Below are 10,699 nucleotides of genomic sequence, written 5' to 3'. Positions count from 1 at the left end.
TTTTTTGCCTCATAATTGGGAATATTTCATATATAAATTTGCCAGGGAATACATTTTAAGGCACTTGTTGAATTATCAGCTTTGCTTTCTGGAAAACTTAAAATGTATTTTGTTAATTTCATTTAAATTTTAAAATCTTTAGCTGTACTGCTTTCTTTTTGACGAGACCCTGAAAGCGTATTTCACTTGTGAGACTACCTTTTCTATGTGACGAACTTAAATTCTTCTGTCACACAGTTAAGTAGCGTAAGATTATTTAACAGGTCACTATATTTGAAAGGAGTAATTTAAGATGCTTGTGAATATGATCTGGGATGGCACTTATTTTATATGACTGGCTTATAAGAAAGTGCTGGTCTAGATCTATACTGTTCAGTACTGTAGGCATTAGCTACATGTGGTGAAAATATTTAAATTAAAAAAAATTTATTCAGTTGCACTAGTTACATTTCAGGTGCTCAGTGGCCACATGTGGCTAGTAGCTAACATTTTAAGTCATGTATAAAACATTTCCATCATCACAAAGTTCTCTGGACAGTGCTGATTTTAGATGCTGTTACATGAAAATAAAGAACGGAGATGAAAAGTTTTACAAAGGGGAACACCAAAGGTCACTTCAAAAATTTAAATGATCTTAGGAAATGAGGAATATTAGACTAGGCTGTTTCAGAAAACAAAACCAATAGGAAAGAGTATAGCTACCATTTAAGTGCTACCACTTAAGGTCAAGTGCTGTGTTAGCTCCTATATATTATATAATACCAATCTTGAGTGAGGTTACTGATGAAACTGAGGACCAGAGAGGTTAACTTGCTAAGCCTCACACAGCTGAAAAGAAGAGGCCTGGGTATGTCATCGCAAAGAACTATCCCACACTAGATGGAAGCTTCAAAGGTAGAATTTGCCTCAATCTTCCAAGAATATAGCTTTCCAGAGACAAGTGTGTAACTATATCATTATATCACTGTATTAGCTATATCAATATATCGGCTCTAGACTCAAGACTACTGGAATTGATTCCTGTCCTGAGGAAGGTTAAATATATTCTAAGTGTCTATGGATTAATAATACCTATGGAAAGAATGATTTGGGGAAACAAAGTGAACATTTTCTGTAGTGAACTAATCCTCATCCCTTCCTCCTGCTTAGTTGGATTCTTTTTTTTTTTTTAAGATTTTATTTATTCATAAGAGACACAGAGATAGGCAGAGGGAAAAGCAGAGTCCCTGCAGGGAACCTGATGTGGGACTTGATCCCAGGACCCAGGGTCATGCACTGAGCTGAAGGCAGATGCTCAACCACTGAGCCACCCAGTCATCCTTCCTGCTTGGGTTCTTAATGAGGTCCTTAGTAAAAACTGCTGTATGGTTATTTTTCCTGTGTTACAGACCAAAATGTGCTTAATGTAAAGGCATGGAGCAAACAAAATAGAAGAGAATATTGGGCAAACTAGAAAAGTTCTATTCTTTTTTAAGGGGAATAGCCCTTACTAGTATTCAGCCTTTTGTTGTTGCCCTATGTAGCCTTATGTTATAGGTCCTAGAATTGTACCTCAGGTGATTACAAGTCTGTGTTTATTCATACACTTGACATTTATTCATACATTACAACTTTATTTTTGTGTACACATTTGTTTAACCGTCACTGAATTTCTAGACCAGGTTCAGGTAACTGAAGGGCCTTTATAATTAGTTTATATTGTCTAGATCCAAGGTATGCTGCAAACACAGTCTGGAGTAAAATGGGAAACAACATCTTTCTAAAGACAGGCTTAGAAATTCTAGTCCAGTAAGTTAAGATGTTTCCTTTCTCTGGTAGCAGGGCTGACTCATATCTATAAGAAAACATGGAGACAGTTCTCTAGAAGATAGTTTTATCAAATAGCAAACCTATGTACAATATATATTAATCCAAGAAGTGTTAAAAGTAGCTTAGGTAAAGATTAAGGTAATTCAGTTATTCTCTTTGATGTCTCTTGGTCCTTAAAACTGTACTTCTGTTTTCTTTCGTCTCCTCCTCCACTTCACCTCTGAAGGCTCATACAGCTGATAGCTTGATAGAAGAGTTCATCAGAAAATAACTGAATTATACTGGCTTATTGCCAGCCATTTTGTGGGAATTTTCCTTTAGTGGAATTACTCAAAGTCGTAACACTGAGCATATAATTAGCTATCATGCTAGGCACAGTACTGTTTGTATCTTTGTTGTTGGCATTCAGTACACAAGTTAAAGTTAAGAACCTGAACTACACATGCAAGAGGTATGTATAATGGGATCAATTTCTAGAACAGTTTTCAAATTCTTGAGAAGTAATATTACTTATAAAAAAAAAAAAGTAAGTCAAAAAACTAACATTGCCTTAACATTTTCTAGGTAATCGTTTATATTTGAAGTTTTTTGATGATTATAAGTAAAAAAAGAATCTCACCTGGCTGCTAGGCCACCATTAACAGGTATAGCCAAGAAAACAGGGTACAGACCACCAAAGACCAGACCAACCAATCCACTCCGTGTTATGGTACAGGTTTCACAATTCAAATCACCTAGGAAATAAATCAGTTCTGAAATGATAGTCAAACATGGTTTAAAGAATGCAAGGTCATCTTAAATGTGTCACAGATACTCAATTTTTAGGCAGCAAATGCAAATCTTAAGGTATGTTGGAAGGTATAATTATATGTACAGACAACCTAAAATAGTTAGAAATATCTGATAGAGGATTTTTTTTTTTTAAGATTTTATTTATTTATTCATGAGATACACAGAGGGAGAGAGAGGCAGAGACACAGGCAGAGGGAGAAGCAGGCTCCATGCAGGGAACCCGATGTGGGACTTGATCCCAGGACTCCAGGACGCCCTGGGCCAAAGGCAGGCGCTAAACCGCTGAGCCACCCAGGGATCCCCTGATAGAGGATTTTTAATCTCAGTCTGTACTGCTTCTACCTTTCTGCACTTGTATTGGCAAACTTGAGCTAATATTTTTCTGTCTGTAAGAAACTTTTAACCCATGGGAAGTTTTAAAAAAATAATTTGTACTTCTTTTTTTTTTATATTATATAGTGTGACTATTTTTATAGAATTCTTTTTTCCTTTCTAAATTAGTGTAAGCTATATTAAAAAAAGAAAGCTAAGTTAGTAACTTATGTTTTACTCAGTCTGTTCAGTTCACTGGGTGGTAGATAGCCCTAGGTCATAAAGATTCTTTCCATACAGATGATGGGGATTCAAGCAGAATACTCCTACAGTTTAAGCCAATTTGGAACAGCACTTAAGAGAATTTAAATGGACAGTGTCTCCCATCTTACCATCACCTATGGTAATAGTATTTTTTATGTGAAATCAATAAAAAAAATTCATAATTAGCTACAGGCATGCCTCATTTTATTGTGCTGCACTTTATTGCCCTTCACAGATAATGCATTTTTTTTTTTTTTTTTTTAATTAAAGGTTTGTAGCAATCCCTTTTGAGTCAAATCTGTAGGTACCATTCCCAGCAGCATTTGCCCATTTCTGGGCAAATGTGTCTCTGTCACATTTTGGTAATTCTCATAATATTTCAGACCTTTTTATTATTTGTTATCATGATCTGTAATCAGTGATTGCCACATGCTGAAAGCTCAAGTGATGGTTAATACTTTGTAGCAATATTTTCTAAGGTATTTACATTGGTTTTTAGACATAATACTAGATACCCTTTAAACAGATGATATAGCTTATTATAAACATTTTTTATATGCCCTGGGACATAAAAAAATTCATTTGACTTTACTGTAATATCCACTGTATTGCAGTGGTCTGGCAAATCTGCAGTATCTCCCAAGGTATGTCTATACTCCGAGCACTCAGCACATACATTAAAACTATCAAAAGGAAATCAAGTCTGCATATATTCGATAATTCTCGTGTGTATATATCTAATGCTTTGAAAGATTTACTATGAAAGTCTTTTTCCCATATATATATTTTTAAAGATTTTATTTATTTATTCAACAGAGAGTGAGTGACAGCACATGAGCAGGGGCAGAGGGAGAGGGAGAAGCAGGCTTCCCTGCTGAGCAGGCTCCAACCCAGAAACCCTAGGATCATGACCTGAGCCGAAGGTAGAAGCTTAACCAACTGAGCCACCCAGGCACCCCTACCATAAGTGTTTTTGTCTTGAGGGACTTCCCGATACGTTTTTTTAAAAAAAACTAAGGCAGTCAGCATTTAAAAATATAAAGTCTGCAAATATTTCTTACTTTAAGTATTGTAGGAAAGATAGGTAAAGTACTTAGAATTGCCATGTATGTGTATTTTACTTGTAGAGAAGACTGCTAATATAAACTGCCACTTTACAAAGGCTTAGCACATTTCAGCCTTACCCATTCACTGACTATGACATGGCATATAGCTAGATACCTGATGTAAATATTGAAGGATTACTGTAAGGTGCAAATAATATACACCAAAACAAATTCTAGTGATAGTGAAATAGAATTTACCTGTATTCAAAGGTAAACTTACAAAACCTTTGTAAGATGCATGAGCCGTCAAAAACGGGATCACTGCCATTGGTAAGCCAGCAGCTATACGAGCCTGTGTCACATTTAAGATGCGTCGAAAAAGACTGTTTGCTATTAGACCACAGAGAGCAGCATTAAGTCCAATATATGCTGATCCATTTTCAAACAGATTCCTGAGTGGCGACAAAAAAACATTTTGGGAGGGTACTATGTTTTGTGAACTGTCCAACAATTGTATGTTATTAGGGCTTAGCAGGACTTTAGGAATAACAGGATACAACATTTATCCCTTATATATAGCCCCATAAAATGAAAACCTTTAAAAATAGTGTTTTATTTTTTTTAAAGATTTATTTATTCATGAAAGACACAGAGAAAGGCAGAGACACAGCCAGAGGGAGAAGCAGGCTCCCCACAGAGAGCCCGATGTGGGACTGGATCCCACGAGATCACTCCCTGAGCCAAAGGCAGACGCGCAACCGCTGAGCCACTCAGGCATCCCTAAAATAATGTTTTACATACAAATTTTTATTTTAAACCTTTTGAATTTGGTCAACACTTAAGGATAGAGTGATACATTCAGATTTTGCTAAATGTATTTTGTGATTCTGTAAAAGATTAGTATAGAAATTTTCCCCCAACTATATAATGGGGAAGAGCTTCAAAGAGTCTTACATGAATACCTCTCCTTTGGGTTCCCATAATACCCAATACTTTCCTCTCTAGCACAATAGATGATAAAGTGGTACTATCTTATCATCAATGATTTATAATGTCAGGCTTCCCCACTAGTCTTCAAGTAAATAACTTGAGGATAGTGGATACAAAGATCTAGTCATTTTGGTTTCATTAGCACCTGACACCTAAAAGGCATTCAGTAAGGTGGAGCTAATTATGTTTCCTTTCACTTTACCCTGAAGCATTAGAGTCAAGGACAGGGAAATGGAGGAGTTACTTGCATTTACAGGATACTATATGCTAGGTACTTTACAACCTATAGAAATAAAGAATAAATTGCTGTTTGAGTTACTAAGTAGTATGGTTTTTAGCCAAGGTATGTATGAGTTTTAAAATGCATGTTCTGTGCTTTCTTTCAGAAGAAATGATACCTAAACTTAATGCTAGATACTGTACTCCAAACTCTTCAGTCTACCACTTAACTTTTTTTTTACCACCTGCCTTGCCATCTACAACACAGGCATCAGTCTCTTAAATTTTTCATTACTTATTTAGCCAGACTAGCCACACAATACCCCCCTAACCTCTATGGTTAATGCTCATCTTAAAACAGCTTTTCTAGGAATTCCTGAGTTTCCTGTATTTTATAATGCATTATTTTCCTTACCTGTCACTTTGCAATCATAATGGTGCTTGTCATTCAATCATTGAGCACCTACTACATACAGCAGACTTGATGCTGAAGTCACAAAAAATTATTTTCTACAAAAATTATTTTCTACCTTCAGTGTTTTCATAGTTTATTATTGGAGGATGAAAGACATGTGAACATGAGATATAACATGAGATATAACAAATCTACTGAAATGGTAATGGTATAACAAATGGTAATCTACAAGAGAGAGGTAGTTTAAAAACTTAGGGTACACAAGATAATATTTAAAAAGTTAGGAGAGGGCAGCCTGGGTGGCTCAGGTTTAGTGCCGCATTCAGCCCAGGGTGTGATCCTGGAGACCCAGGATGGAGTCCCATGTCAGGCTCCCTCTGCCTGTGTCTCTGCCTCTCTCCCTCTCCCTCTCTCTCTGTCTCTCATGAATAAATAAATAAAATTAAAAAATAAAATAGATACATGAATGAAACATGAACTATAAGTGGCAATGAAATATACAGTACATATAATTACTTTGTAGATCAGAAACTGAGGTTTTTTGATAGTTTTATATACCTGAGGACTTTTCAAATAACTATTATATAAGAAAATAGGAACAGAGGAAAAGAGGGAATAAGGCAAAGATGATGAGACATTGTCACCTACCCTGTTCTGATTCCAATGTTTGAGAGCAATTTATTACCTCCAAACTAAAGCTTACTTTGCAGTTCCAGCTTACTTCCACACTGTTCCTCTCTTCTAATTTGGTGAAAGTACCAGTGATAGCGCCTGCTCTTTTCTCTTCAAAGCTGCCACCATTGGGATCCCTGGGTGGCGCAGCGGTTTGGCGCCTGCCTTTGGCCCAGGGCGCGATCCTGGAGACCCGGGATCGAATCCCACATCGGGCTCCCGGTGCATGGAGCCTGCTTCTCCCTCTGCCTGTGTCTCTGCCTCTCTCTCTCTCACTGTGTGCCTATCATGAATAAAAAAAAAAAAAAAAAAAAAAGCTGCCACCATTGACCTTATTCCTATGTTAGTCTTTCTGGCGCTCTACCTTACTTCCTGGAAACGTGGACATAGGCCCTTTTTTGCTTGAAAAGTTGTTCTGTTATCTACCTTAGGAAAACCACTAAAAGGATGTACAGTGTGTGTGTGGTGGGGGAAGAGCCATAGGATATAAACCTTATGAAATCTCACCAAGTTCTTATTGTTGCCCTTGGTTTATAGGTTCTCGGTTGTTGAGACGGTGAGTGGCGGCAAGACTGGAATTTACTCAGGACAGTAAAATAAAACCAAAATGCATTTTAAATCCTTCAAACCCTTACCACTCACCAAGATTATTATGCCAGTTTTCCTACTGGTCTTTCTTTTCTCTCCTACATTAAATCTATTTCCCAAAAGCAACTGGAATGTTCTCTAGAAATGTTAGCTGGGTCATACCGTTCCCTGCTTAAAACTCTTCCTGTTCCTTCAACCTTATGCCTATTTCCCTGGTTCCTCAGATATGATCAACTCTTTGCTATCCTATGGCTGAGGCATATGCCATCCTCTCTGCCTTAGATCTGTCCCCAAAACCCCTCCCTAGGCTGGCTTCTTTTTTTAAAATCCTTTTTGGCCTCATAATTTCTCTTTAAATGGAATCTAGTCAGAGAAGCCTTCTTGCTAAGGATGTGCACTATAGTTTACTCAATGTTGTCTTCAAAGATCAGTATGATTCGTATATAGCTTTTTCTATTTAATGATAGAGATCTTTTAGCCATGATCCCATTTCTCTGGCACTCCTTGTCTAGTTACGTGTGTTATATGGCACTCTCTTGGACTGTTAGACGTAATAATAGAAATGAACTGACAAGACAATTTAAAAGCTATTTTAAAGGTCTGTTATTTAGATGAGTTCATAAATGTTCACATTTTTTTTTAAAGATTTATTTATTCAGAGAGAGCGAAGAGAGAGAGGCAGAGACACAGGCAGAGGGAGAAGCAGGCTCCATGCAGGAAGCCCCATGCGGGACTCGATCCTGGGTCTCCAGGATCACACCCCAGGCTGCTGGTGGCGCTAAACCGCTGCACCACAAGGGCTGCCCTAAATGTTCACATTTAACAATACTCGAAGCCAAATGGAAAAACTGAGAATGATCATATAATTAAATCCAAAGATATCAATTCTAGCCTTGACCACAAGCAAAATAGTTAATCTCTTTTGGTCTCTCAGTTTTTTTCAATAAGGCAAGAAAAAGAGCTCGGTTTCTTTCTGATGTCCTATGTTTATATTTAAACCAAATAAATGTGAGATAATGAACCAATTATGAAAATCCACCTGGTAAAAAATATTTTTAAACTAAGAAGGGATCTTACCTTTCTGCTTCTGGGAGTTGGCTAATTTTTCTGGTTATGATATTGAAAATTAAGTTTTCCTTGGCAGTATCATGTGGTTCATGATTTTCCATCTTGAGCCTTAAATTAAAATATCTTTCAATAATATATATCTATAGAAAAAACAACAAAATGGCTTATAAAAAGCTTTCTAAATACCATAAATATTTAATTTAAAAATTAGCTATAGTTTGATTCATAATCTGAAAAATCAATGCATATACATCATACAAAAAAAAATACATTCTAAGTGAAATAGAAACCAGACATGCAAAACAACCCATAAAGCTTCTAAGAAATAAAGAATATCTTTATAACCCTTAAACATATTTCTTAATTTGCAAATAGCACTGAACATAAAACTAATATTAATATTAGTCAATAGTTAATATTGATCAATAGATACTATAAAGATCTATATAAAGCCAGAGTGGGAGAAAATGTCTGCAATATAACTGACAAAGGAGCAGTTAGTACCCAGAAAATGAAGAAATGCATATCATCAAGAAAAAGGCAAACAACTCAACAGAAAAACTGGCAAAAGGTTTGAACAGGTACTTTCACAAAGAAGGAAGCAAACAGCCAATAAACACGAAAATATGCTTAACCTCATTATAATCGGGGAAAACAATTAAAAACAGTGACAGGTTAGGTAAATTAAAACCTAACAATTTCAGTTACTGGCAAAAATGTGGGGTAACAAACTCATGAGCTGCTGGTAGACACGTACATGGTACTCATTTTGCGTACAACTACTTTGGAAAAAGAAAGAGTTGGGTATTATTTAGTAGGTAGAAGAAACATTACCAGTTTCACTTATAGGTATACCCTAAAGTAGAAATTAGCAAACTTTTCAAAAGGGCCACACATAATAAATATTTTAGACTTTGCAGGACACATACGGTTTTTGTCAAAAAGGACGGGAGTTCCTTGATCCTTGCATGGGATGGTGAATTGGGAGCATTAAGCTCATCAAGCAAGATTTCAGGGTAGCAAAGTTAAGAAAAGCAAAAGTTCAGAAATAACAGCAAAATACAACATAGTTTTATGAAATCAGATTTTCGTGATTTGTTATCCATTTGCTACAAGATTAATTTACAACACTGATTTACTGCTGGGTACCAGATCATTTGGAACATGTTAAGTGAACTGAAGTTTCATATCCTTAGATTTAATAAATACAATGAAGACTTAAAAATTTACATCTAGGTTCTGGGACTCAGACTTCTTGATGGACTTGGTTACAATACTATGAGAGATACAGTATCTGCTGCCCCCTGCAGGAGCTTTGAATGATTCTGTTCATGTTTGGAATGCGTGTAGAAATACATAAATTCAGTATACACAGAGAAAGTGTACAGTGTGCATGTCTGAAATAAAAGTTATTTCCTCAGAAAGTCCTGCCTAATGTTATCAGTTTATATTTTATGCTCTGCATACTGGTGAGGTTCCAAGTTCTAGGAACTAGCCATTTCTAGGGTGTAGTTTTTAAGTCTCCCTAATTCAGTAGAAGTTTCACATGGCAGCCTGCAGTAAGACGTCGTGTCTCGTATTAATAAATCCTAATCCAAGACAATGCCACCTTTAAATACCACAAACATTTCCAAAGGCTTTTTTTGCATTAGCTCTCTTTGTCCCTCAGGTTAACTCTCAGGCGAGGCGTCAACTGGGTCCTCTGAAAATGGTTAGGCCAAGGTCATCCTGGATACTGGCAGTAAAACTGGGGTTAAATTCAAGCGCAGGCGTTTATTTTTCCTCTTGGCTTAACGTAAAGGTAAGATGTAGGGCGTGAAGCGACGAGACGGTAGCGCGCCCTCCCCTCCCCCACCTCCGACCCAGTCCCGGGGTCTCGTTCCCGCACTGCCCGCGACCAGCCTGTCGCCGCGCGGTGCTTCTCCAGGTATGCGGGCACCTCTGCGCGCTTTCCCCCGGAATGCCAGTACCTTAGGCTTCCCTCTCGGCAGTCGGTGCCTCCGCCAGTCCTGCTCCGCCCGCTCGGGGCTCACTCCAGCCTCCGCTCAGCTCGCCCGAGCGCAGCCATCTTTGGCGGGCACGTGACCCGGTGGAGCGCGCGGGCCGGTCGGGCTCCCCGGATGCCGCTGGCCGCGGGCGCCGCTTCCTGGGCTGCGGAGTGAGGGGTTCGGTCGGCGCGCAGCGGGGGCCTCACGACCAATGCCCGCCTTCCGGGACGGAGCCTGTGGAAATGGAAATTTGGGGTTCCTGCTCCTTTCACTGAAAACCCGCCTCATTACCTCAGCTTCTGGCCAGCGGAGTCTACCTCGTGTGTGGGCGTGGGGTATATGGAACCGCACGGCCCTTGGCCGCAGGATGGGTATACTCAGTTAAAAAGAAGTAAAAAAAAAAAAAAAATTTTTTTTTTTAAAGATTTTTATTTGTTCATGAGAGACAGAGAGGGGCAGAGGGAGAAGCAGGCTCCCCGTGGGGAGCCCGAGGCGGACTCGACCCCAGGACTGTCGGGTCACGCCCTGAGCCCGAG

The 10,699-nt window shown here is 38.3% G+C and overlaps 1 protein-coding gene across 2 annotated transcripts; it reads right to left on the bottom strand.

Moving 5' to 3' along the window:
• Positions 1 to 1,592: 1,592 nt before the first annotated feature.
• On the bottom strand, positions 1,593 to 10,394 carry TMEM126A (transmembrane protein 126A). 2 transcript variants are annotated; one of them, XM_072794881.1, is made up of 5 exons: positions 10,146 to 10,394; positions 8,185 to 8,315; positions 4,482 to 4,675; positions 2,429 to 2,543; positions 1,593 to 1,834 (listed from the first exon to the last, which is right to left on the bottom strand). In XM_072794881.1, the coding sequence occupies exons 2-5, from the start codon at positions 8,274 to 8,276 to the stop codon at positions 1,642 to 1,644; spliced, it is 594 nt and encodes a 197-aa protein (XP_072650982.1). In that variant the 5' UTR covers positions 8,277 to 8,315; positions 10,146 to 10,394; the 3' UTR covers positions 1,593 to 1,641. The 2 variants fall into 2 exon arrangements, with proteins under 2 accessions (XP_072650982.1, XP_072650983.1); XM_072794882.1 differs by having other exon boundaries at positions 8,185 to 8,283; positions 10,146 to 10,339.
• Positions 10,395 to 10,699: the final 305 nt, after the last annotated feature.

Source organism: Canis lupus, chromosome 23 (genome assembly GCF_048164855.1).
Source record: "Canis lupus baileyi chromosome 23, mCanLup2.hap1, whole genome shotgun sequence".
Taxonomy (NCBI): Eukaryota; Metazoa; Chordata; class Mammalia; order Carnivora; family Canidae; genus Canis; species Canis lupus.
The sequence above is the reverse complement of the archived record's forward strand: the minus strand, read 5'-3'. Positions and strand labels throughout refer to the sequence as shown.